The following is a 24,093-nucleotide window of genomic DNA, read 5'->3' as shown; positions in this document are numbered from 1 at the left end:
TAATGTTTACTGTTCATTTCTGATTGCTTATTTCACTTTTGTTGAATATTTTTCACGTTTTGGCAATGTAAGCATATGTTTCCCATGCCAATAAAGCAATTGTGAATAGAGATGGAAAGAATAGCGTTTAATTAACGCGGAAAGAGCACATACCTACCCAGTTCCCATTTTAGGAAGAGGATTAGTGGAACAAAATCTGTTTGCATAAAGCTCCGTAGGGAGGAGTTTACGCTTTCCGTTGTGCAACGTTTGCATTAGGGAATCGATACCCGGGAATAGAAGGAGTGAAGGTAGCAAAGGACAGTCATTGTGGATACAACCGCCGCTCTAAAACATTCCAGCAGTTCAATCATTCCTTTATCGAGTTGCAGTTTTGCGTAAAGCCTCATACCTTCCGACTGACACTAGCAGACAGAAGGTTAGCTCACAGGTTGCATAAGTGTTATTATTATCAAACAATGCGGTAGTGGTGAGAGCAGTGAAAAGAGAAGAGAAAGAGAGTATCTGTAGAGAAGAGGCAACACTGTGGGTTACAGTTTTCTTTGTTGAGTTCCTCTGCAAAACTAAAGGCTAAAAGATGTCTAAACCAAATTACACAGGAACATTTCACATGGTGTCTCAAGATAACTTCGAGAACTACCTAGCAGCTTTGGGTAAGATTATATGAATCGTAATGTCTTTGTCTGTTACCACATATATTAGCTACAAATGCGTTATTGTTAAAAAGTGTCCAATTCGTGTAGTTGTAAAATGACACGTTTTAAGAGCTTACTGTACCTCTGCAACGTGCCTCCTTTCATTTTAATTTAACACGATTCATTCATTCGATTTGACTGAAATTAACATATTTTTTTCCCTTTGTTTGCCTACTGCTTTGAGATTCATTTGAGGGGTAGTGACTCATCGAAAGGTTTGCCGTCTCCATTCCCAGAGCCGAGTGATAGATCATCATGGCGCCTTAGCCTGTAAATGACCCTGGACACAGACAGGGGTGTGTGTGTGCCTCTGTCTGTGCCTGTGTGATATCTGGAAACATTAACAGGACATGTGAAAGGACAGACACAGCTGTAGGTCAGAGATGTTGCCTCAGATACACAACCTCATTACTAGAATGGCAAGGTGTTATGTTTGGTTGATTAATTCTCTCCCTCTCTCTCTCTGTCAGATATTAATTTTGCCCTGCGGAAGATAGTGTGTATGTTGAAGCCCACTAAACAGATAGTCCACGACCCGGCCACGGGCAGTATGAAGATCCGCACACTCACCACCTTTAAGGACTTTGATATGGATTTCAAACTGGGTCAGGTCTTCACCGAGGACCTGGGACCTGTGGATGGACGAGTCTGTCAGGTGTGTGTGTTTACAGTTCTACATGTATGGTTGGGTGGGTGGTCTCTGTTCTTCATCATGTGCTGTTTGTAAATACAGTGGATAAATGTATTTCTGTTATCTGGTGATGTTTTCCCTTATGTTTGTCTGTTTCATGGCTTGTTCAGACTTGTAAAAATTCTCTCTAATTGACTTCATATAGGTGTACTTGTCATACTACTTTGCTTTGTTTGGGTGAATAGACTATTGTCCAGGTGTGTGTGTGTGTGTGTGTGTGTGTGTGTGGTGCTATTTTGTTGTGTGTGTGTACCTCCTGTTGTTTTCCTGTCATAACCATCCCCTGTTGCTTGTTTTCAGACTGCGCCAAACTGAGAGTGGTACAAGTGTGTGTGTGTGTGTGTGTGTGTTAACCCTGTTTTTAGACCACAGTGGGCTGGGTGGGTGATAAGCTGGTGTGTGTTAGCTCAGTTTTTCTCTGTTTTTAGACCACAGTGGACTGGGAGGGTGATAAGCTGGTGTGTGTTCAGAGAGGAGAGAAGGAGGGAAGAGGATGGACACACTGGCTGGAGGGAGACAAGCTACACCTGGTGAGAATGGAGGGAGGGATGGATTAACAGAGAGGGATAAAGATGGGAAGGGAATAGGAATAGAGGTGAACACAAGGCCAGAGCAAGGGAGGAAAGCAGGAAAGATTTGGGAGGAAAGAAGATGCTGGGATTGATATACCATTTTGAAAGTGGGGGATACGCAAATCAGATTTGGTAATGGAAGTTATTCACTGCTTAAGTTGTATGCGTGCACGTGTCCAAGCGTGTGTTTGTGAGAGAACAAATGAGGTCCTTCTAAAAAAAGAGGGGGTGTATGGCCCTCCAGCCTCCTTATGTGTTGCTTGTACATGGGAAAGAAATGTGTGGGGCCCGAAAAAGGAGAAAGAAACAGGAAAATACTTAACTCTTCAGGGTGAAGGAATGAACAGGAAGAATAAGGAAAGGTTATTGTTCGTTACCATTTTAATGAGCTAAATACAGACTTCAACAAGACTCTTCATAGTGAAGGGATTGGGAGGAGAATCACAAGCTTCTGTTTAGGCCTGTGCTTCAGATGGACTTTTGTGCTTCAGATGGACTTTAGTTGGGCAATCTGTTTTTGCTTGTGATTACATGCAAATGCTGATTACGATTTCAAACAATCAGCATTGTTTTGTTCAACAGCTCCCAAATGCTTCTAATAGAAAACAATACCTCATTGATATTTTGTTCAAATCCGAAAGAGAAGTTTGGAAATAAATACCACTGGGGATCAGGCAGTAAAGGGTGGATTTGGTGAGTAACACAAAAAGAAGTGGAGGGAGGGGCGCGAGGGGGAGTGGGATTGAGAGCGGGGAAGTACGTGTGTGTGGGGGGGGGGGTGATAAGGATTACAGAGTCCGGAGAGAAAAGAGCACAGCGTTTTTATTGTGACTGAGTCCATTAAGGATCTTTTCCCAAGCAGGCACTCACTCTCACACTCACTCACCCACCCACGCACTCACTCACTCTCACACTCACCCACCCAAACCCCTCCCTCTTTTCTCTTTCTCCACCCTCTTCTCAACCTGTCCTTTTTTTTGCCCTCTAGGAGATGAGAGTTGGAGATGTGGTTGCCAGGCAACTCTTCAAGAAGGCAGACTGAAACCACTGGGAAGGATCCCGTTCATCAACTCAACATTCATGATTCTCATTAGAAAAGTCTAGGACTTGGTATATAAGTGCCAAAGTTATACAAATATGATCATCATTGTTTTAAAACCATTACTTAATGGACAACATTTAAGATATTTTTAATTAGTGTGCTATTTCACTGTGGGAAAGATTGTCAATGATCAGTTTTTTAATGTTGTCATGGTACTGTGAACTGTGTAAACATTCCCAATGTGTTTTCTCATATATCACTACGATAGTTCACAATGCCATTGAATGTTCCCTTTTGTGTTGAATGTGGCTGTTCTGTGTCCAAATATACCACCTGATGCTCCACACTACAAATACAGATGTTGCCTCTTTATGGTACTGTTCTAACTCTTCCCTTCAATGGGTATTTATGTGTACGCTGTGATCGAAAGTCAGTTCAGCGCTTTTCACTCCCATTGGTTAGGATTTGGGGCTTACCCTTGGTCTGTGCCTAAAGGGCTGTGTTTACACAGGCAGCCCAATTCTGTTTTTGTTTTTTTAACAAATTGGTCTTTTGACCAATCCGATCAGCTCTGAAAAACATCTGATGTGGAAAGATCTGATGTTATTGGTCAAAAGACTGATGGAAAACAATATCAGACTTGGGCTGCCTGTGCGAACGCAGTCCGCAACTGATTTAGCTGTAAATGCTAGCTGATAACACTAGAGGGCAGGGTAAAGCAGTTTGAAGTATGATAGCTGCTGCTACTCCTATCCTACAGGGGGCAGCAAACAATTAATTGGTGTCCACTCGGGTGTTGTCTACATTTTAGATTCTGCACTTTGCTAAAGCGTCAACTGTTTTGACAGAATTTTCAATGCTGTGGTTAAAACATCATTGAACAGATGCTGTGATGTTAAAATGAATATATATCTATATACATCTACTTCATCAATCTCTTTTCCACCACTTTGATGTTCATATCAAGTAACTGACAACAACAGGTCGTCATTGGGGAATGTCCAGCTGCCGGGGGCTTTGAAAGTTCCTTATAAAAAAGTAAAATACAGAAGCAATGATGACATTTGACCTCAGTGGTTATACTTTATTTAAACCCTACCCAACAGTTTTTTTCAATGACCTAAGAAACAAAGAATGTTCATTGGATGTTTATAGTTCAGTATATTTACATTGCAGAGATACGACTTTAAAAAAGGGATTGTATCCAGGAACTGTAAAGGAATCTGCTGTTTTTCCCTTGTAGGTCTTATTCATTGAACAATGTAATTAAAAAAAAAATTTTTTAGTTGAAAATCAGAATTAAGTCCCTGGCCACTCATCTTCCTGTGGCTCTGATAGGTAGCGGGAGGGTCTGATGTAATTTCCTCTCATTCCATTACTGTGATCCGATTGGCTGAATTGCTCTGATGTTGTCATTGTTATGGTGGCGCCATCGGCCTCAACTTCACAGTCTGACGTATAGCCGTTTAGCTGAATAACAGCTGGGATACACAAGGGAAATAGTATGAGCACACAACAATAACCCTCCTCCAACCTCACGTAGTACAGCATTTATCATTCATGAAGCCTACACAGGCCCCATCTCATGTCCATAGAGGTAACAATACATCTGTATTTTAATGATTTGATTTAGGCTCTTGCAAATGGAGAATAGCTCATCCCGATGGTTGATTATATGGGCAGCCTCAGTTTAGATTACATTACATCTGATCCATTCTAAGTGGGGAGAGTCATCACATTATTGATCATTGGGAAGCTGCAGAACTACTATGAGTGATGGATATGGTGTAATATAGACTAATGAAGGTTTATCACAAATAGCTACTCTACATGGAAACAGTGTGTTTTTGGTGATGCGATTTGGCAGGAGATGATTTAAAGGGTTAGTTCATCAAAATGTATATTGCCGAAGTTCAGCTCTATGGCGCTGAATTACGTGCTTGAAATTGAAAGGTAAATTCCAATTGAGCCGACATATACAGCATTTAGGGAAACATTGCCTTTAAATTTAAATCGCTCTATAACGCTAAATCGAGCCCTTAAACCATGGTATCCAGGGTCCCATCACTCATATTGTTCTGCACTCTATAATGCTAATGCTAACCTGTAGCTCAGTAAACAAACCCAACCTACTCTCTGGGTGTACTGAATACCTCCTTTCTTGTGCACCAGAGGAGGGACATTTGTAATTGTGGTGAACTATTCCAACTACCACTGAGGGACTTTCACCTGTGTTGATGAAGAGTGGCTCAGTGGCTTTCTGGTCCAGGCTCCAATGGCTGTTGCACTCTGAGGGGAACTTGAGCTCAGCTGGTGCGAAGGAAGGAGGTGCAGGCTCTACAGGAATTCCAGGACCACTGGAGTTGGCTACAGACAGACAGGCAGACAGACATGAGATCACTGAGTAGCACTATCAACATTCATATGCGAGTTGTATCTTATCTGACTTGTTATTGTGGGTAAGTCCAACCGCCACTGGTGAAGCATTGATAAAAAGGACAGTCACCAAATGTGTCAACCGGTGACGCCACTGTACTTTACCCAACGCTTTCTTGCTATGAGTTAGCTGGCTGTGAAATGTGTCATGTGGTTTTCCAATAACCGTGAACAGGATGCTCAACATAGAACAGGATGTGGTTTTGTCCCCAAGTCTCAGAAACTCAAGAAGCTACAGTAGAAGCTTGTTTCATACCTACTATAGTTTCCTCACCGATAATGAGTAGATGTACATGGAATCTGGAGGCAGTTGTTCTTATTTCTACCTTCACAAGGTTGTCTAACTGGTTATGTATTCAGTGGAACCTACATTTAGTTTGATTTGAATTAAATATATATATATGATCGAAATATCAATGTCAAATAACCCTTAGAAATAACATTTCAAACCAGATTTTTCAAAAAGCGGATATGAGTTTGAGATCACGGATATCCTCTATGTGCCTACAATGTTCTCTCAACTTCCAATTTTATGCTCAGTCGTTTCTTAACAAACATCTGTTTGTTTGAGATACTAGGCTGAAACATAAATGTTATAACCAGAAGCCAATAGCAGTGGTGTCTAGTGTCCCCCCTTATATAAGCTCCTGTGACTTTTACAGTATCTGCACTTGGACTCATATTGGTTGATGTGCTGTGCACTCAGCCCCTGATCGAGCATAAACATGAGCGATGCATGCGAGCTTCACTATAACTCATATGGTCTTTGATCTGATTCATCTCTAGAGGAAGTGGCGAGTTCCTACGTCTGACAGTGAAAAGCAATGACCTTGTTTCCTTTCATTCAATCCAAATTACATCTAGCACCTTGACACCCAATACTTTTACAATGTGATGCATAAGACACACTAAGAGTTCTCACTGCCTCAACATCTGTCACCGGGTAAAATGTACATGATCTGAAATCTGCTGGCTGGGAAATCACACAGAGATGAAAATAGCATTTACTTAACAGTTAGTAGGCCTAACTATCACATTTTTGAATGACTCCCAAAGTTGTTAATAGGTTATAATGATGTATGTACAACAGCCCTCAGAGTGGAGTAGCATACAGCTGAGGTGGACTTGATCAAGCAAGTTGATTTCACCTGTTGACTCGCTCATGCAATCACACACCTGTCAGTAATGATCAGAACTGCCCTGATAGGCTCGTTCACACTTCTTGTTTGTATTCAAAGCATGTCAAGACATTTCTCAGTCCCCCCCAGTTGTGTCTTTTAAGAGTAAGTTTGTTTCCTATTTCCTCATTTCAGATGTATTGGTTTAATAGGTTTATCCATATCACCTTGTATGTTCTGCAACCTGCTCATGATGTCTCTCCTTTGTTGCAGAACCCCACAAATCCAACTTCACCATGCCCAATCACAAGTCCCCAATAAATAGGTGAACTTTGGCACTGTCTGTCATTTGCAAGTACTCATGGTGACATCTATCCAACCAATGACCTACCTAGGTTCCTTAGCTTATTTTTCACGATCCTTCAAGTTGGAGGATGTTTACCAGGTGCACTGCAGCAGATTTCCATCTACCACGGCAGAGACAGATTTCCACTATAGGCAGTGTAGGAGTGGTTGGTCACCCATCAACCAGACAGGACAGCATGACTTCGTCTCCATTCATCACGTCTTTGGGCTACCAACATAAACAAGCGCCATTGTGGGAAATGGCGCAGCATTACACCACCTCTTCCCCTAGCTACCCATATCTACTGAACCTGTAATGTCACCACTGTGGACCAGTCAAGACCCTCGTCTAACTCCCAACCGCACTGGACACAAAGCATCAGCTGGCAGTTGCTTTGGAGTTGTCACACGCTTCCCAAATGGAGCCTCAGTGACGCTGTTGCCGTGGCATCTCCTTCCGCTCCCCCCTTGGCGCCACACCCTGCTGTGCTGTAAAGAGTGTCCACCTTTCCTGATGCCCTGGGCTTTGGCTAATCCATGTCCATCCTACCGTGGCCTACCAGGTACCCAGACAAGGGGTCTCACGTGACCCTGCCACACCTACATCGCTCCTGACCAACAACCCTATTTTTCTGTCTTATTCAAATGTTTCATTGTAATGTCTTGGTAAATACCTACAACTTGTTCTACAGTACAAAGAGAGTCCCTGGAATATGGTGGCAACTCCCTCTAGCCAATGCTTACATCAAATCCACGAGGAGGAGTGAACAAATACACACTATTTGGGTGTTGGCAGTGATGATATACACACCTGGCATGTATGATTGATCCTTGGCCCTCCAATAGATGTAGATCAAGATTATGATGAGGAGTGAGGTCACCACTAGTCCCGCCCACAGACTGGTAGGTAGTATCCAGTGACACCCTGAGGGACAGGGGGAGGGGGTGAGACGGAGAGAGACAGGGAAGAGAGACAGTGGGACAAAGAGAGAGAGCGAGTGAGTGACAGAGGGAGAGGGACAGAAAAAGAGAGAGAGGTTTGTTTTGATTGATCCTAACATCCAGCAAATCTATATGAGGCTCTATCTGAACCATTTCTGAGGGAGAATGCAATGTGCTCTAATCTTGTTTACAGTATTAGATGTACATTACGTATGTCAAATCATTCAATGAAGAGAGAAGAGGGGAGGTTGAAGAAATATTGGTAAAATGCTATTTATATACCATCTAGTTTTCTATATATTCTATACTACTGTGCAATAAAAGGAGATGCTATTAGACCTACGAGATATGAAGGCACCACACACAGCATCGGTAGTCTCAGTCCCAGCACTTTTCACCTCCCTCCCGAGGTCCCCACACCTGAGAGAGGAAAGAAAGTGATGTGTGTGAAACAGAGAAAGGATTAACCCCACAGTTAACCCCACTGTCCCACAATTGTAGAAAAATGTCAAACGTTTCGTGCCAACCAAATGCACCTACTGAGTTGACGTTCGATAAAAATCAGAGCCACTTAGTGTGAAGGGTTCTGACCTGGTGTGTGATTGGCAATGTGTGATGGCATCGTTGACGCTGTTATAGGTCCCAGGTTGGCATGGGGCACAGACTGTGTCATTCTGGGGGTTGGCTGGAGAGTTTAGGAACAAGTGTCAGACATGTCAGCTGCTCAAAGTAAAGTACATACATCCAGCAGATTATACAAGCACAGTAATAAGATGTTTTGTACTGACAAAGGCCCACAGTGGTTTAAACATTGACCCTGAGTGCATCTTATTAGACTACAGACTCTGATTTCTTGTCAGGTGTCTTTTCAATACAAGCCTTAGTATCTCCAACTCATGATCAGCTCATCAGGGGCAATGGTCTGTCATATTAGAACAGGGTGTAGAGGTGAGGAGGCTGCTGAGGGGAGAACAGCCCTTAATAATGTCTGGAACGTAGCAAATGGAATGGCATCAAACCATCATTCCCCTGACTCTGCTGCAGCCATTATCACGAGCATGTCCTCCCTAATTAAGGTGCCACCAACCTCCTGTGGGGTAGAGGTGAGGAGGCAGTTCTCACCTTGATTCACGACCCCTAAACCCAGAGGGCACAGGGTCACGGGTAGGCAGTGTTCACATCCATTGTCTGTACAGTAGTAACCTGTCTTACACACACATTGCCTGTCACTACTGGCTTCACACTCCCTCAATACCTTCTGGTTACTGCCTGAGAGAGCGAGAGGGAGACGGAGAGAAGAGAAGGGAGAGAACGAGTGGGAGAGAGGATGAGAGAGAGAGAGAGAGAGAGAGAGAGAGAGAGAGAGCATGGTGGGGGAGAGAGGGGAGAGTGGAGAGAGAGAGAGGGGTGGGGGAGAGAGAGAGAGAGAGAGAGAGCAGGGTGGGGAGAGAGAGAGGGGGAGAGAGAGAGAGAGGGTGGGGGAGAGAGAGGGAGAGAGAGGGCAGGGTGGGGGAGAGAGAGAGATAGAGAGAGAGAGAGAGAGAGAGAGAGAGAGAGAGTGAGTGAGTGAGAGAGAGCATGGTGGGGGAGAGAGAGAGGGAGTGAGAGAGAGAGAGAGAGAGAGAGCAGGGTGGGTGAGGGGGAGAGGGAGTGAGAGAGAGAGCAGGGTGGGGGGGAGAGAGAGAGGAGTGAGAGAGAGAGCAGGGTGGGGAGAGAGAGGGAGATAGAGGGAGAGAGAGGGCAGGGTGGGGGAGAGAGGGGAGGGAGAGAGAGAGAGAGAGAGAGAGGAGCAGGGTGGGTGAGGGGGAGGGGAGAGAGAGAGAGCAGGAGAGAGAGGAGAGAGAGAGAGAGAGAGAGAGCAGGGTGGGTGAGGGAGAGAGGGAGTGAGAGAGAGAGCAGGGTGGGGGAGAGAGAGAGGGAGTGAGAGAGAGAGCAGGGTGGGGGAGAGAGAGAGGGAGTGAGAGAGAGGGCAGGGTGGGGGAGAGAAAGAGATAGAGGAGAGAGAGAGAGAGAGAGAGAGAGAGAGGGAGTGAGAGAGGATGAGTCGGATCAAAAATTAATGATTTTAAGTAGATAGGAGAACAATGAGTAGAACTGTCAGAATAAGGAGGAGGAAGTGACAGAGGGAGGAAGGAGGGGGGACTTACTGGAATGGCAGAGCCTACAGGGTAGACATTTTTTCAAGGAGTTTAATTCAGCAGTGTAGTATTCACGTTGACAGGTTCCACACTCTGTTTTTGTAGACTTGCCACAGTCGGTGCGAACATACTGTCCTGGAGTGAGGTTGGGAATGAGAGAATGACAGAGAAATGTGATCATCCATACCCCCACATATAGGCCACAGTATTATACTGTCCATAGTAACATGTTCATCACAGGAGGTTGGTGGCATCTTAATTGGGGAGGACGGGCTCGTGGTAATGGCTGGAGCAGAATGAGTGGAATGGTTTCAACAACATCAAACAAACGTTTTCCATGTGTTTGATGCCATTCCATTCGTGCCACTCCAGCCGTTATTATGAGCCGTCCTCCCCCCAGCAGCCTCCTGTGTGCTCATGTAGTGTTGTGGAGATAAAGGGACTGGTGTTTTCCCCTCTATACTGCAGTTCATCATTTGATAATATAGTATAATATGTATATGTGGCACATGTATAACGCTGGTCTTTCAGACATCTTGCTCCAACAGCCATCTGAACAACAGAAACACACCAGTAGTCACTGACCTTTACGACAACAGAAACACACCAGTAGTCACTGACCTTTACGACAACAGAAACACACCAGTAGTCACTGACCTTTACGACAACGCTCACAGCACATTTCCACCCCAGAAGCATCATGAAGGTATTCCTCAGTTTTGCATTCCAATACAGCCATCTCTAGTCCATTTGATGATAGTCTCTTTGTTAAAATGTTGACTCTACCATAAAGTTTGTGTTTTTCAGTAATTCTCTTTCATCATTAATGTTGTTGATCCACTGGTCTCAGTTGAATGTATATCCTTTCACACTCCGCCTCTCTGTCTCTAGCTCTCTCTCCTCGTTCTCTATCACTATTTCTGACTTTGACTTCTTCTTCTTCCGCTGAAGTATCACTCACTCTTTGTCTTCTCCTCCGCTGTGTCCTCCGTCCTCTCAGTGAGAATATAGAGCTGCTTCCTCTCCTCTCTCACCCACCTCTTTCCCCCTCGTTTGTCCTCCAGAGCGGAAAGCCCCGATGCCCCTCATCTGCCCTGTGCGTCTCTCTCTCCTCCCTTTCCCCCTCGCTTGTCCTCCAGAGCGGAAAGCCCCGATGCCCCTCATCTGCCCTGTGCGTCTCTCTCTCCTCCCTTTCCTTCCTGCCCTCCCTCTCTGGCACGAGGTGCACTGTTCTGGACCGTGTAAACTAGTTGTAGAGAGGAGGATTCTAGAGGCTGCTTTTGGCACTGTCTCCAGATCAGTATGTCCAGATGTGGCACACAATACACACCAACACAATAAGATACTTCCCCTGACCACCCGTCACTCTCTCTCCCTTTATTCATTTGCTGAACCTTTGTCCTGATAGTGTTGTAATGCTGCTGATCTGAGAGATGTGTTTATATGATGAGTAGATGAAGACAGAAATATATATCCCTGACTCTCTCTCTCTCTCCCTCACTCTCTATGCACTCTCCCTTTCTCTGTCAATTCAATTCAAAGTTTTTTTTGGCATGGAAAACATTTTTACATTGCCAAAGCAAGTGGAAAAGATCATAAACAAAAGTGAAATAAACAATCAAAAATGAACAGTAAAGTTCTCTCTCTCAACGTTGAATAGACGTTGAATTGACGTCTGTGCCCAGTGGGAGGGGTTAGAGGGAGAGAGTTCAAGTGAAATAGCAAGGAAAGAGAAAGACAGTGAGTGTTTATTTGCTGAGGCAGAAGTGATCACTTCTCACCATGCTAGGAGTGAGGTATGTAATGATTTTTCAGAATTTCTTATCAAACAGAATAAACACAAATATAATATGTAAGCTCATCTTCCTGCATTTATACAGCACTGATATTTATTTAAACAAGCAACACATTTTAAGTGACGACCTTATGCAACGATCGTGATTTAGTTTCCTTCTTGGGATATGTGGTGTAATTTTCTTCTTCCTCAATGGATGTGATTGTGTGAAATGAACCCTGCATTTGTTAATGAGGGCTAATATTATAATATATGTACTGTAAGTCTGAACTGATATTCACATGCATTTCTCACCCTTATTCTTTCTGTTTGTCTGATTGTTTCTGTCTATTTGTTTACATTATTGATTCTCTCTTTTTCTTCATACTTTCCTTCTCTCTCGGTGTCTCTTTGTTAATCTTCTTGTTCTCCTCTTTGACTTTGTCCCATCTTTCTCTCTGTATCTCTCCCCCTTTTTGACCCCGTCTCTTTCTCTCTCTCTCTTGCTTTCTCTTTTCTCTCCCTTCTCCCCCATCTGTCTTCATCCCCCTCTCTATCTGCCTTTATTCCCCCTCTCTATCTGTCTTCATCCCCCCCTCTCCCCCTCTCTCTCTCTATCTGTCTTCATCCTCTCCCCCCTCTCTCTATCTGTCTTCGTCCTCTTCCCCCTCTCTCTATCTGTCTTCGTCCTCTTCCCCCTCTCTCTCTCTGTCTTCGTCCTCCCCCTCTCTCTGTCTTTGTCCCCTCCCCTCTCTCTCTCTGTGTCTTTGTCCCCCCCCCCCCTCTCTCTCTGTCTTTGTCCCCTCCCCCCTCTCTCTGTCTTTGTCCTCTCCCCTCTCTCTCTTTCTGTCTTCGTCCTCTCCCCCCCTTTCTCTCTCTCTGTCTTCGTCCTCCCCCCCTCTCTCTCTCTGGCTTTGTCCTCTCCCCCCTCTCTCTCTCTCTCTCTCTCTGTCTTTGTCCTCTCCCCCTCTCTCTTTCTGTCTTTGTCCTCTCTCCCCTCTCTCTTTCTGTCTTCGTCTCTCTTTCTCTCATCCCCCTCTCTCTCTCTGTCTTCATCCTCTCCCCCTCTCTCTTTCTGTCTTTGTCCTCTCCCCCCTCTCTCTGTCTTTGTCCTTTCCTCTCTCTCTCTCTCTCTGTCTTCATCCTCTCCCCCTCTCTCTTTCTGTCTTTGTCCTCTCCCCCCTCTCTCTCTCTGTCTTTGTCCACTCCCCCTCTCTCTCTCTCTGTCTTCATCCTCTCCCCCTCTCTCTTTCTGTCTTTGTCCTCTCCCCCTCTCTCTCTCTCTGTCTTCATCCTCTCCCCCCTCTCTCTTTCTGTCTTTGTCCTCTCCCCCTCTCTCTCTGTCTTTGTCCTTTCCCTCTCTCTCTCTCTCTGTCTTCATCCTCTCCCCCCTCTCTCTTTCTGTCTTTGTCCTCTCCCCCTCTCTCTCTCTGTCTTCGTCCACTCCCCTCTCTCTCTCTCTGTCTTCATCCTCTCCCCCTCTCTCTTTCTGTCTTTGTCCTCTCCCCCTCTCTCTCTGTCTTTGTCCTTTCCCTCTCTCTCTCTCTCTGTCTTCATCCTCTCCCCCTCTCTCTTTCTGTCTTTGTCCTCTCCCCCTCTCTCTCTCTGTCTTTGTCCACTCCCCTCTCTCTCTCTCTGTCTTCATCCTCTCCCCCTCTCTCTTTCTGTCTTTGTCCTCTCCCCCCTCTCTCTCTCTGTCTTTGTCCTCTCCCCCCTCTCTCTCTCTGTCTTCGTCCTCTCCCCCCTCTCTCTCTCTGTCTTTGTCCTCTCCCCCTCTCTCTCTTTCTGTCTTTGTCCTCCCCCCTCTCTCTCTCTGTCTTCGTCCTCTCCCCCTCTCTCTATCTGTCTTTGTCCTCTCCCCCCTCTCTCTCTCTTTCTGTCTTCATCCTCCCCTCTCTCTTTCTGTTTTCATCCTCCCCCAGCCTCGGTCTGTTCCTCCTGCCCCTCTGTGCCATGTCGATGCTCTCGGGGTGGGTGGAGTCTCCAAGCTATCCCCGTGGTTACCCACCTGATGCCAGTCTGAACTGGAGCAGGTGTGCCCCTCACGGCCACACCCTCGCCCTCAGGCTGACACACCTGGACATGGAGGACAGTCACGGCTGCGAGAACGACGCCCTGGAGGTCAGTGTGAAGGGTTAAAAGTTATTATTTATATATACACTATATGACTGATAGGAGGTGCTGTTTTGAAGCCTCCATCTTGGCACTCCCCCACCAGTGTAAAAAATGTTTTGGAAGCTATAGAAATGCATTTATTATTTTCTACATTTGTTTTTGCCATGCTTATTCTATTGCAGTCAACTTAATGCATACTTTTAAATTATATTATGTGAACTAAACATAAAAAATAAAAAAAATCCTTAAAGCATACTTAAATACATTAAATACATTTTGTCCTTGAAACACCGTAGAATTCTATTCATTCATATGGAGGACTGCTTCTTCTGGGGAGTGCAATTATGGCCGACTGGTAGCTTCAAATCCTCTGATTGGCCAATACATAGCATGAACAATCCATTGGTTAAAGTCAGGTGTCACTGACTCAAGGATGACACTTTCACTGTAATCGAACACACTTTAAGATATGGCAAAATGTTGTCTATTATTACTGTTATTGGGGTGGGAATGGGAGGGATATTAGATGTCACAATTAGAAATCCTAAGGTGTCCATGTGTTAAAGATGGGACAAAAGTTCTCTCTCCTCTCATCCTTCTGTTAGATCTTTGCAGATGGAAAGCAGATAGCCCTTCAATGTGGTGAAATGTCGTTTGAGGACCTTGATTCTACCGTCAATCCCTCACTCCTTTCCTCTGTGGAGGGCTGCCTCTCTCTCTCGTTCCGCTCTGACTACTCCAACACCAAGAGACACACTGGCTTCAGAGGGTTCTACATGCTGCAAGGTGAGGAGGAGAAAGGGATTGTTTCATAAAGCATTGCTGTATTTCTCTTAGACTATATGATGAAATTGTATTTTTGTTGTTTGTTGTTGTTGCATTACTCATGTGACCAATGAACCTTAGTCACACACATGTTGTCTTCTAACAGACTTTGATGAGTGTGAGGAGGACCCAGATAACGGATGTACCCAGTTCTGCCACAACTACATTGGAGGATACCTCTGCTCCTGTCGCCTTGGTTACCACCTGGACACAGACGGACACACCTGCACAGGTATAGAGGGGAGAGACGAGGGAGAGAGGGAGAGAGAGACCAGGCGAGAGAGAGAAAGAAAAGGAGAGACAGACAAGAGAGCGAGAGAAAACTGTATATATACATAACATGACATTTGTAATGTCTTTATTCTTTTGGAACATCTATGAGTGTAATGTTTACTGTTCATTTTGATTATTTATTTCACTTTTGTTTATTATCTACTTCACTTGCTTTGGCAATAAAGCCCTTTGAATTGAGAGAGCGAGACGGAGAGATGGGAAGGGACAGGGAAAGAGGAAGTGAAAGAGAATGAACAGAGGAGAGCAAGAAGGAGGAGCACTAAGGGGAAATGAAAACAAAGAGAGAATGATGAAGAATGAAGTATTATGATGGTGATGTTGCAAATTGTGTTAATAACGACAAAGATGCGATGGCGTTGCTACTTGTTGCTCGTACAGCTACTTCATGATACAACACCATCCCTCTTTGATAATAATGATGATGATGACCTTGAGGGTCATGTTATTGATCATACGTCTCTACCACAGTGAGTTGCACTGAGGACCTGTCCGGCTCGCTGCGTGGTGTGATATCCAGTCCCTCTTGGCCCGGCCCGTATGCTGAGCATGCCCACTGCTCCTACATCCTGTCAGTAGAGGACAACCTGGAGCTGCTTCTACACTTCACTGGGGACTTTGATGTGGAGCAGGGGCCAGACGGACAGTGTGTGGACACACTCATGGTGAGTAGCTGTAGCCTATAAATAGGGCCTAGAGTTTTTCTTAGGTCATGTGGTCAAGAAAAACTCTGCTGATTCTCACTATTACAATGTGTAAGTTCTGTGAAATTCCTACATTATGCTGTGCACCCTCCCATGAAGGTGACCAATCCCTCTAACAAGATTTGCACCTGACATACGCTGTGAAAGTAACCAGGAAGTGACTACCCCCTCAGCCTTGTAGTTTTTCAAACGTTTTCAATGCACACAAACGTAGCGCAATGGTCTAGAGTAAAAACGTCATAAAAGGCATCTGGTAGCGGAAGTGGCCGTCACCTTCACAGCGAATAGGAGAACATTAAACCAATCAACTACATTTCAATGTCACTGAATATGCTTCAACAACAATGTCCCCCTCTCACCTTGTACTCTTACAGTATTCCTGATACAGTACATATCCCGTTTTCCTGGGACAACATATTTTCTTCATACATCATATTCTGTTGTTTTCAGGTTGAGACTTCCTCTGGGACTCAGGGGCCATTCTGTGGCCGTGTGCCTCCCCCCCCTCCCCTCCGCACTGGGTCACACCACGCCCGCATTCTCTTCCACTCTGACGGACAGGGCTCCAACAATGGCTTCACTATCCACTACAGAACCACAAGTAGGGTCATGTACGCTTTTAGGAAACGACTCATTATATGAATCCTTGAAATAATATGCACACGATAACTGAAAAAGGACAACTTTTATACATAAAAAAAGCACATTCCTGGATTAAATCATGTAACATACATACCCTTTAGCAGACGCTTTTATTCTAAGTGACCTACAGTCATGCACACGTTTCACGTATGGAAGCGCCAAGCTCTACCACCTGAGCTACAAGGGACCACCCTGTACAGTGCCTTCGGAAACTATTCAACCCCCTTGACTTAAAACATTTATCATTTTGTTACAAAGTGAAATTAAAATGGATTTAATTGTCATTTGAAGAAAAATGTGGGTACATCTCTAAGAGCTTTGCACACCTGGATTAAACAATATTTGCCAATCGTTCTTTATTAAATTCTCCAATCTCTGTCAGGTTGGTTGTTGATCATTGTTAGACAGCCATTTTCAAGTGTTGCCATATATTTTACAGCCAATTGAATTGTATGTGTGGGGTACAGAGATGGGGTAGTCGACCGCTATTACTGCACACAAAGTGAGTCCAGGCAACTTATTATGTGTATTTGTAAGCACATTTTTAACTCCTGAACTTATTTGGACTTGCCATAACAAAGAGGTTGAATACTTATTGACTCAAGACATTTCAGCTTTTCATTTTAATTTTTTTATTTGTATTTTCTAAAAACAAAATTCCACATTATGGAATATTGGGTGTAGATTAGTGACACGAAATCTAAATGTAATCCATTTTAAATTCTTGCTGTAACACAACAAAATGTGGAAAAAGTCAAGGGGGTTGAATCCTTTCTGAAGGCACTGTATAATGGATCAAAATAAAGTCATGACTTCCTTGCAGCAAAGACCTGCCGAGGGATTGTGACCTCCAACTCCACCCTGGCCCCACAGCAACCTGAATATCACCAAGGTGACACAGTCACGGTGACCTGTGACCTAGGCAGTGTTCTGAACACAGTGAGTAGGCTACGGTACTGTAAGTTCACAAGTGGCAGTAAAAGGGTTCAGTTAGCTTTCATACTCAACCAAGAGCTTAGTTTGGTGCTGTAGACGAACTGAATACATTTTGACAATTTGAATGTTCTCAAAGACATGATATAATAGATTGTACACTACAGGATACATGTGTTCTCTCTTTAAAGGGTGACAAAGAGTATGAGTCGACATGCCAGAGGACAGGCGAGTGGAGTCCTGTGTACCGCTGTGAACGTGAGTGAGATGAGACCATCTCTACAATTGTATTTCACAGGATTAATATAGCCAGCGATTAACACTCTTGATAGATGTAATGCAAAATGTTCTGGTGTAGAAAAATATCAAAAGTTAAGTATGGATATAGGTATGAGGGTCATTCTTGAATTAAGGGGACATTTGGACATGGGATTTTTAGAAAAAATGAACTTGCCGCATTTCAAGCTTTCCTTTTGTGAAGGGCAGCCAGGAACTAGTTATGTTGAACTTCGTCTCCCCTCTACATTCAAGCAGCCCTTCACAGCTGATTCTGACTGGGCCAAAGAAATGACAGAAGCGATAGGTATGTTTCAGTGGAGGCTGCTGAGTGGAGGACGGCTCATAATAATGGCTGGAACGGAGCAAATGGAATTGACATCAACCACATGGAAATCATGTGTTTGATGTATTTGATACAATTCCATTTATTCCGCTTCAGCCATTACCACTAGCCTGTCCTCTCCAATTAAGGTGCCACCAACCTCCTGTGGTATGTTTATAGCCGTGGATATGCGCCCACTCTCCGGGGTTGAGAAGAATAGTGGGTTTCATCACCTTGAGAAAGTGCTCAAGCCTCATAACAAACTTTGCCCTCTCATACCCATTTCAGCAAACAGGTTGCTCTATATAAGCAAACTAAAGCTGAAGTTGGCAATGAATTGGCCAATGCATCCTGTGTTGCACCTACTACAGATGGATGGACCACCAGGGCTACTTATGACATGTTCAAAACAACGGGGAACTGGGAAATCTCCGACTTCCAACTTCAGTGTGTTCAAGATAACTGGGAACTCGAAAAAAACAAGCTCCGACATATTGCACTTTATTTTAGCTTTGTTGTTGATGAGCAAAATCGTGATTTCATTTAAGAAAATACAAAGTGTTGACATTCTTAATGGTGCTCTCATCAGGCATTATATGACTCATGGTCATATATGGAATCAGGATTACTAACACTTAGTATTTCCTTAAATAAACAATCATTTACTACGGTAACTGTTGTCATTGAATTATTCTGCTGTCGAGAAACCAAACCGTGACCTCAAAGCCGCAATACCTACCGAACCCGTTAGACTCATTCTAAATAAGATTATCCAAAATTGTCAATGACTGAGATAATACGTAATTATGATAACCAGTCACCGTCTTTGGTCAGTTTTGCCCGTTTGTCTGTCAAAAGTAATTCCACTGAGCAACGTCTGTCTGGTAAACTTGTTACACAGCTGCAACAATCCTCATTCACGAGCTTGCCGGATCACTTTGATTAACCCACCCACTGAGTCATATCACATCTCAATAACCCAGCATCAATAACCCAGCATTAACAATCAAACCTAGCTCTTTTGAATGAAAACAACCAAACTAAGTGACCCAATGCTTGCAACCCAGCAGTTGGGTCATCCAAACAACCCAGCATTTTTAGTATAGTGATTTTCAAGGTGCTAAAACACACATTACACTAGTAAAATAAACATATTTTACTTGCCTTCTTTGTTTAATGTATCTATGCAATATAGGAAAATACTTTTGTTCACTGTTTAGCATTAAAAAAAGAATAGATAGATATCTCTGAATCACCAAAACATGTCACTACACCTCTACATCACCAGTAAGACGAGCCAATTCGTTAGCCCACAGTAGTTTCTAAAATGCATACACATATTTTGTAGTATAAGGACTTTTTTTTTTAAATAACAAAGTCAATGGACAGCATTTAGCTCTACAATTCAAGAATGAATAAATAGCATCCATGTTGATCATCCTTAAGAACTCAGAATATGTAGGAACATTCTTGCGGATCTTGCTTTGAGTAATAATACCCTGTGCCTCGTTTCCCAGTTGCGATGTAAAGTAAGCATTACGATGATCGTACCAGTTGCATCATTATTTACGAGACAACTTTTTAAGAGTGTTTCCATACACGTTCGCCAAGGGACAGGTCGAAATTTACTTGGGGGAGGGGTGGTCCAAAATATGTGTTTTTTGGGGGGGAGGCACAGGGGAGGGTGGTGCAATTTTCCCCTTGGTTTACATTCGCTCCTCTACTTGTAGTTTCCAAATAAACAATGGCTTGATATTACCCTAATAAAGTTTAGAAACGTTTGTGGTTTGGTATGGTGTGGCTATCATTAAGCTTTAGCTACTGCAGGCCTATGATTTGAAGGCAGTGCACCCCGGGGTTTCAACTGGCTCCTACAGTTGAACTCGAGGTGAGGAAGACTGTTTCAGGTCTACCAGAGTTACTCCTATAATCTAACAATATAATGCTTATCTTTACAAAATATTTGGATCGAAAATGATCGAATTACCCTTCTTCTGTACGTCTATATGTGTATAGCAGACACAGAAACCATCTGACATAAATGCATGCATGTCATGTTGTACCTATATATACATACAGTACCTAGCCTAAACATCTTGATTCTATGTGTAGCGGAGATGTTCTGTGAATAAATTGACTCGGAAGGTCAAAAAACATCTAACGATGCACTTTGGCTGCTCTACCAGTGGTCTGGATCACTTGCAGATGTGCAATGGTTTTTAAGAACAACGTTACGAATGAAAGTTCTGAGAAACAGATCAGCTTCTACAGATTCATCTTACGATGGTTCTAACAATGATCTTAACGCTATGAAGGCTCTGGGAAACCAGGTCTAGGACCTTTGCATTTTCATAACGCTATTTTATCTTTTAAAGCAATTTGTTTTGGAGTTTGTGTCAGAAACGTGGGTTTGCTCTATATGTCTGGTTCACTCTAGCTGTGGATTGTGGAGAACCAGACACGTCTAGTGATGAGGCCCTTCAACTGGTGGACAAGGATCCAAGCACTCTGTTTCATGATGAGGTCCGGTTCAAGTGTGAATCTAAATACTACACACTGGAGGGAGACGGTTAGTCCATACAGTCTTATTTACCTACAACTGCAGCTGTTATCTTTTTCTTCAACCTTCTATGTAAATCTCCTCCTTTCTTCCATCCCTCCTTCCCTGATCATTTCTATACAGTATCTTCAGTATACCTGCCCTATGCTTTCTGAGTCCACTCCACGTGCCATCACTATCTACCCTACCTGCTCTTACCTCCCTTCTGCTCCTTCAGAGAAGTACATCTGTGATGCCAGTGGTACGTGGACATCGGTCAAGGGCCAAGAACAGTTACCAAAGTGCATGGAAGGTATGGCCTCACTATCATTTATCAACGCAGTGTTGTGGAGTAATGAACTATATGTAGTTCAACTAGTAGTTTAACTACATTTTGCAGTAGCTTGGTGGTAGTTTAACTAAATTCAAATCTTGATAGTGTTTACAGTAGTTAATTACTTGTTTTTACCATGTAGCTGTGTAGCTAACTACTGGAAATACACACTACTTTTTTTAGTAAAAAACATTTTTAGACCTGCCTAATTCTCACTTGAAACTTGGGCTTGATTACACACTCTGTTAACATGACTCCAGAGTAAGCTTTTCTTGCAATTTGTAGTTTATGACATTTCACATTTAGTTATGATCATTTTCCACTAAGTTGTTTTTATGTAGTGAATTACTTTTCAAAGTAACTTTAGTTAAGTAAACTAAGGGTAACTTTAGTGTAGCTTACCTTCTTCCAGTGAGAAGTAATTCGTAGCTTGGTAAACTATATTTTCACAGTAGCTTCCCTAACACTGGGCGGATGACAGTACAGTATAACTGCTGTTACACTATTAATGATCCAGTGTTCTGGATTGTCTATCTTCTAGTGTGTGGGAAGACAGAAACAGATATTTCCAGCTTTGGAAGAATTTTGGGGGGCAAACCGGCGAAGATGGGAGAGATACCCTGGCAGCTTCTCACTAAACATCCCAAAAGAGGAGGAGCATCCCTGATCAATGACCGGTGGGCCATCACAGCAGCTCATGTAGTGGATGGCTACGAAGAAAGCAAGCTTACATTTTTCGGGGGGCTGATAGATGGGCAAAAAGCACAAGAAACTGATCCTGATGTGGTTGTCATGGTAACGGAGAAGATTATCATTCACCCTGACTACAAAAAGGGCATACCTGGTAATGAACGCACTAACTACGACAACGATATAGCTCTCATCAGAATGTCTTCCAGGGTGAAGTTAGGGCCCAATGTTCTCCCCATATGCCTGCCTGAGGCTGATGGAGGATTCAAAGAGTTTCAGCATGGCACTGTTTCAGGGTGGGGTGGGACAGAGAATAAAGATAAAACCAGCATTATGGCTAAAAGCAAATTCTTGCTTTACGCATCTGTGGGAAGATACCCCCAAATTAATTGTGAGGAAACACCTTTGTTGTCTATTAACAAGCAAATGGTTTTCACTGAGAACATGTTCTGTGCAGGGGGTGATGGGTTAGATAGCTGCAAGGGGGATAGTGGGGGTCCATTATTTCTCCCTAAGCTGGGATCAGGGAACAAGGATAACAGAGGGCCATATCATCTGAGAGGCATTGTGTCCTGGGGTTCCCTTTGTGAACTGGGAAAGGAATCTAAAAAGGGTTACTACACCAAAGTGGAGAATTACTTAGACTGGATCAAGATGACAATAGAGAGAGAAGAGCAGGGGTAAAAACAGTACAGACTAAGAAGAGTAAAACATACTAGTCAACACTGAACCTCCATAATCATAATTGTATGCTAATTATTTCCAGTACTTTTACTTTTTATAAAACCAGTCTGGTTCTATAAATGACTTGTGTTCTTTTAGTTCAGTGTTAAATGTAACTTCAGTATACAGGCAATACCATCCTGTCATGTCTGAGTAAAATCTCTACTCTGTGGCAAAATCACCAAACATGTTGCTGTGCCTTTTATTCGTTGTTGTGAATAATGCTTCACAATGTAACCCTGATTGACAAACCCAAATAAAAATATGATTCATAAAACTCGTCTGAATGTTTGTCTTCAATCAAACTCTCAATTAAATGTTGATACACTATTTTCACTCCTCCTCCTCCCCCATTTCTACTGTGCCTCTACGTCTGCATTGCTCGCTCTCTGTAGTTTTAGGCTCGGTTTCTGTATTTGTATTTGCAGTGGCGACCCATCACTCAGGGCTGTTTTGAGCCCTTCCTGTCTAGCTGTTTTTTGTAGCCTGTTTTCAAATCAAATCAAATTGTATTATCACATGCACCAAATAAAACAGATGTAGACCTTACAGTGAAATACTTACTTACGAGCCCCTAACCAACAGTGCAGTTTCAAAAAATATGGATAAGAATAAGAGATAAAAGTAACAAGTAATTAAAGAGCAGCAGTAAAAATAATAGTATACTGTATGCAGGGGGGTGCCGGTTCAGAGTCATTGTGTGGGGGCACCGGTTAGTTGAGGTAGTATGTACATGTAGGTAGAGTTAATTTAAGTGACTATGCGTAGATGACATCAGAGAGTGGCAGTGGTGTGGAGAGGGGAGGGGGGGCAATGCAAATAGTCTGGGTTCATGTTCAGGAGTCTTATGGCTTGGGGGTAGAAGCTGTTTAGAAGCCTCTTGGACCTAGACTTGGTGCTCCGGTACCGCTTGCTGTGTGGTAGCAGAGAGAACTACTAGGGTGGCTGTAGTTTTTGACAATTTTTAGGGCCTTCCTCTGACACCGCCTGGTATAGAGGTCCCGGATGGCAGGAAGCTTGACCCCAGTGATGTACTGGGACGTTCGCACTACCCTCTGTAGTGCCTTGCAGAGGAGGCAGAGCAGTTACCATACCAAGCGGTGATGCAACCAGTCAGGATGCTCTCGATGGTGCAGCTGTAGAACCTTATGAGGGTCTGAGGACCCATGCCAAATCTTTTCAGTCTCCTGAAGGGGAATAGGTTTTGTCGTGCCCACTTCACGACTGTCATCAAATCAAATCAAATTTATTTATATAGCCCTTCGTACATCAGCTGGTATCTCAAAGTGCTGGGCAGAAACCCAGCCTAAAACCACAAACAGCAAGCAATGCAGGTGTAGAAGCACAGTGGCTAGGAAAAACTCCCTAGAAAGGCCAAAACCTAGGAAGAAACCTAGAGAGGAACCAGGCTATGTGGGGTGGCCAGTCCTCTTCTGGCTGTGCCGGGTGGAGATTATAACAGAACATGGCCAAGATGTTTAAATGTTCATAAATGACCAGCATGGTCCAATAATAATAAGGCAGAACAGTTGAAACTGGAGCAGTAGCACGGCCAGGTGGACTGGGGACAGCAAGGAGTCATCATGTCAGGTAGTCCTGGGGCATGGTCCTAGGGCTCAGGTCCTCCGAGAGAGAGAAAGAGAGAATTAGAGAGAGCACACTTAAATTCACACAGGACACCTAATAGGACAGGAGAAGTACTCCAGATATAACAAACTGACCCTAGTGTTACGGTTTTCTTCCGTCGAAGGAGAGGAGGACCAAAATGCAGCGTGGTTATTTGTAAACATCTTTAATAAAGATTAAAAATACAAACAGTATACAAAAACAATAAATGTGAAAACCCGAAACAGCCCTATCTAGTGCAAACAAACACAGAGACAGGAACAATCACCCACAAGAGACCTAAAGAATATGGCTGCCTAAATATGGTTCCCAATCAG

General features: G+C 43.6%; 3 protein-coding genes and 1 long non-coding RNA gene across 5 annotated transcripts; 3 read left to right on the top strand and 1 right to left on the bottom strand.

The window, feature by feature from the left end:
* The first annotated feature begins 188 nt into the window (after window positions 1-188).
* Window positions 189-3,370, top strand: LOC135559455 (retinol-binding protein 1-like). Of its 2 annotated transcripts, XM_065027883.1 has the most exons (5): window positions 189-653; window positions 932-991; window positions 1,166-1,350; window positions 1,815-1,916; window positions 2,947-3,370. In XM_065027883.1, exons 2-5 carry the CDS (start codon window positions 970-972, stop codon window positions 2,998-3,000), a joined length of 363 nt encoding a protein of 120 aa, XP_064883955.1. In that variant the 5' UTR covers window positions 189-653; window positions 932-969; the 3' UTR covers window positions 3,001-3,370. The 2 variants fall into 2 exon arrangements, with proteins under 2 accessions (XP_064883955.1, XP_064883954.1); XM_065027882.1 differs by lacking the exon at window positions 932-991 and having other exon boundaries at window positions 207-653.
* Window positions 3,371-4,058: 688 nt separating this feature from the next.
* LOC115125024 (tumor necrosis factor receptor superfamily member 5-like) lies at window positions 4,059-11,129 on the bottom strand. Its single transcript, XM_065027881.1, has 8 exons — window positions 10,637-11,129; window positions 9,989-10,114; window positions 8,964-9,110; window positions 8,433-8,526; window positions 8,185-8,261; window positions 7,711-7,824; window positions 5,230-5,367; window positions 4,059-4,481 (listed from the first exon to the last, which is right to left on the bottom strand). Exons 1-8 carry the CDS (start codon window positions 10,716-10,718, stop codon window positions 4,300-4,302), a joined length of 960 nt encoding a protein of 319 aa, XP_064883953.1. The 5' UTR covers window positions 10,719-11,129; the 3' UTR covers window positions 4,059-4,299.
* A 540-nt stretch (window positions 11,130-11,669) lies between these two features.
* On the top strand, window positions 11,670-22,427 carry LOC115125022 (complement C1s subcomponent-like). Its single transcript, XM_029654526.2, has 11 exons — window positions 11,670-11,775; window positions 13,676-13,874; window positions 14,474-14,654; window positions 14,800-14,925; window positions 15,456-15,649; window positions 16,139-16,289; window positions 17,154-17,269; window positions 17,455-17,521; window positions 20,302-20,433; window positions 20,642-20,716; window positions 21,279-22,427. Exons 1-11 carry the CDS (start codon window positions 11,762-11,764, stop codon window positions 22,109-22,111), a joined length of 2,088 nt encoding a protein of 695 aa, XP_029510386.2. The 5' UTR covers window positions 11,670-11,761; the 3' UTR covers window positions 22,112-22,427.
* LOC115125025 (uncharacterized) lies at window positions 17,528-20,008 on the top strand. Its single transcript, XR_003862891.2, has 2 exons — window positions 17,528-17,846; window positions 18,153-20,008. It is a non-coding gene; the product is annotated as an uncharacterized LOC115125025 (long non-coding RNA).
* Window positions 22,428-24,093: the final 1,666 nt, after the last annotated feature.

The sequence above is a fragment of the Oncorhynchus nerka genome, linkage group LG14, assembly GCF_034236695.1.
Source record: "Oncorhynchus nerka isolate Pitt River linkage group LG14, Oner_Uvic_2.0, whole genome shotgun sequence".
Classification (NCBI taxonomy): domain Eukaryota; kingdom Metazoa; phylum Chordata; class Actinopteri; order Salmoniformes; family Salmonidae; genus Oncorhynchus; species Oncorhynchus nerka.
Note: the sequence above shows the minus strand (reverse complement) of the source record. Positions and strands in the feature narration are given on the sequence as shown.

Excerpts from the sequence above, each read along its gene's own strand:
- LOC135559455 (XM_065027882.1), top strand. The coding sequence starts at position 578 with ATGTCTAAACCAAATTACACAGGAACATTTCACATGGTGTCTCAAGAT. Across the intron at positions 1,351-1,814 it reads TGGATGGACGAGTCTGTCAG|ACCACAGTGGACTGGGAGGG; the intron begins GTGTGTGTGTTT and ends CTCTGTTTTTAG. Across the intron at positions 1,917-2,946 it reads AGGGAGACAAGCTACACCTG|GAGATGAGAGTTGGAGATGT; the intron begins GTGAGAATGGAG and ends TTTGCCCTCTAG.
- LOC115125024 (XM_065027881.1), bottom strand. The coding sequence starts at position 10,718 with ATGGCTGTATTGGAATGCAAAACTGAGGAATACCTTCATGATGCTTCT. Across the intron at positions 10,115-10,636 it reads CTGTGAGCGTTGTCGTAAAG|GACAGTATGTTCGCACCGAC; the intron begins GTCAGTGACTAC and ends ACCTCACTCCAG. Across the intron at positions 9,111-9,988 it reads CTGTAGGCTCTGCCATTCCA|GCAGTAACCAGAAGGTATTG; the intron begins GTAAGTCCCCCC and ends TCGCTCTCTCAG.
- LOC115125022 (XM_029654526.2), top strand. Across the intron at positions 17,522-20,301 it reads TCCTGTGTACCGCTGTGAAC|CTGTGGATTGTGGAGAACCA; the intron begins GTGAGTGAGATG and ends GGTTCACTCTAG. Across the intron at positions 20,717-21,278 it reads GTTACCAAAGTGCATGGAAG|TGTGTGGGAAGACAGAAACA; the intron begins GTATGGCCTCAC and ends TCTATCTTCTAG.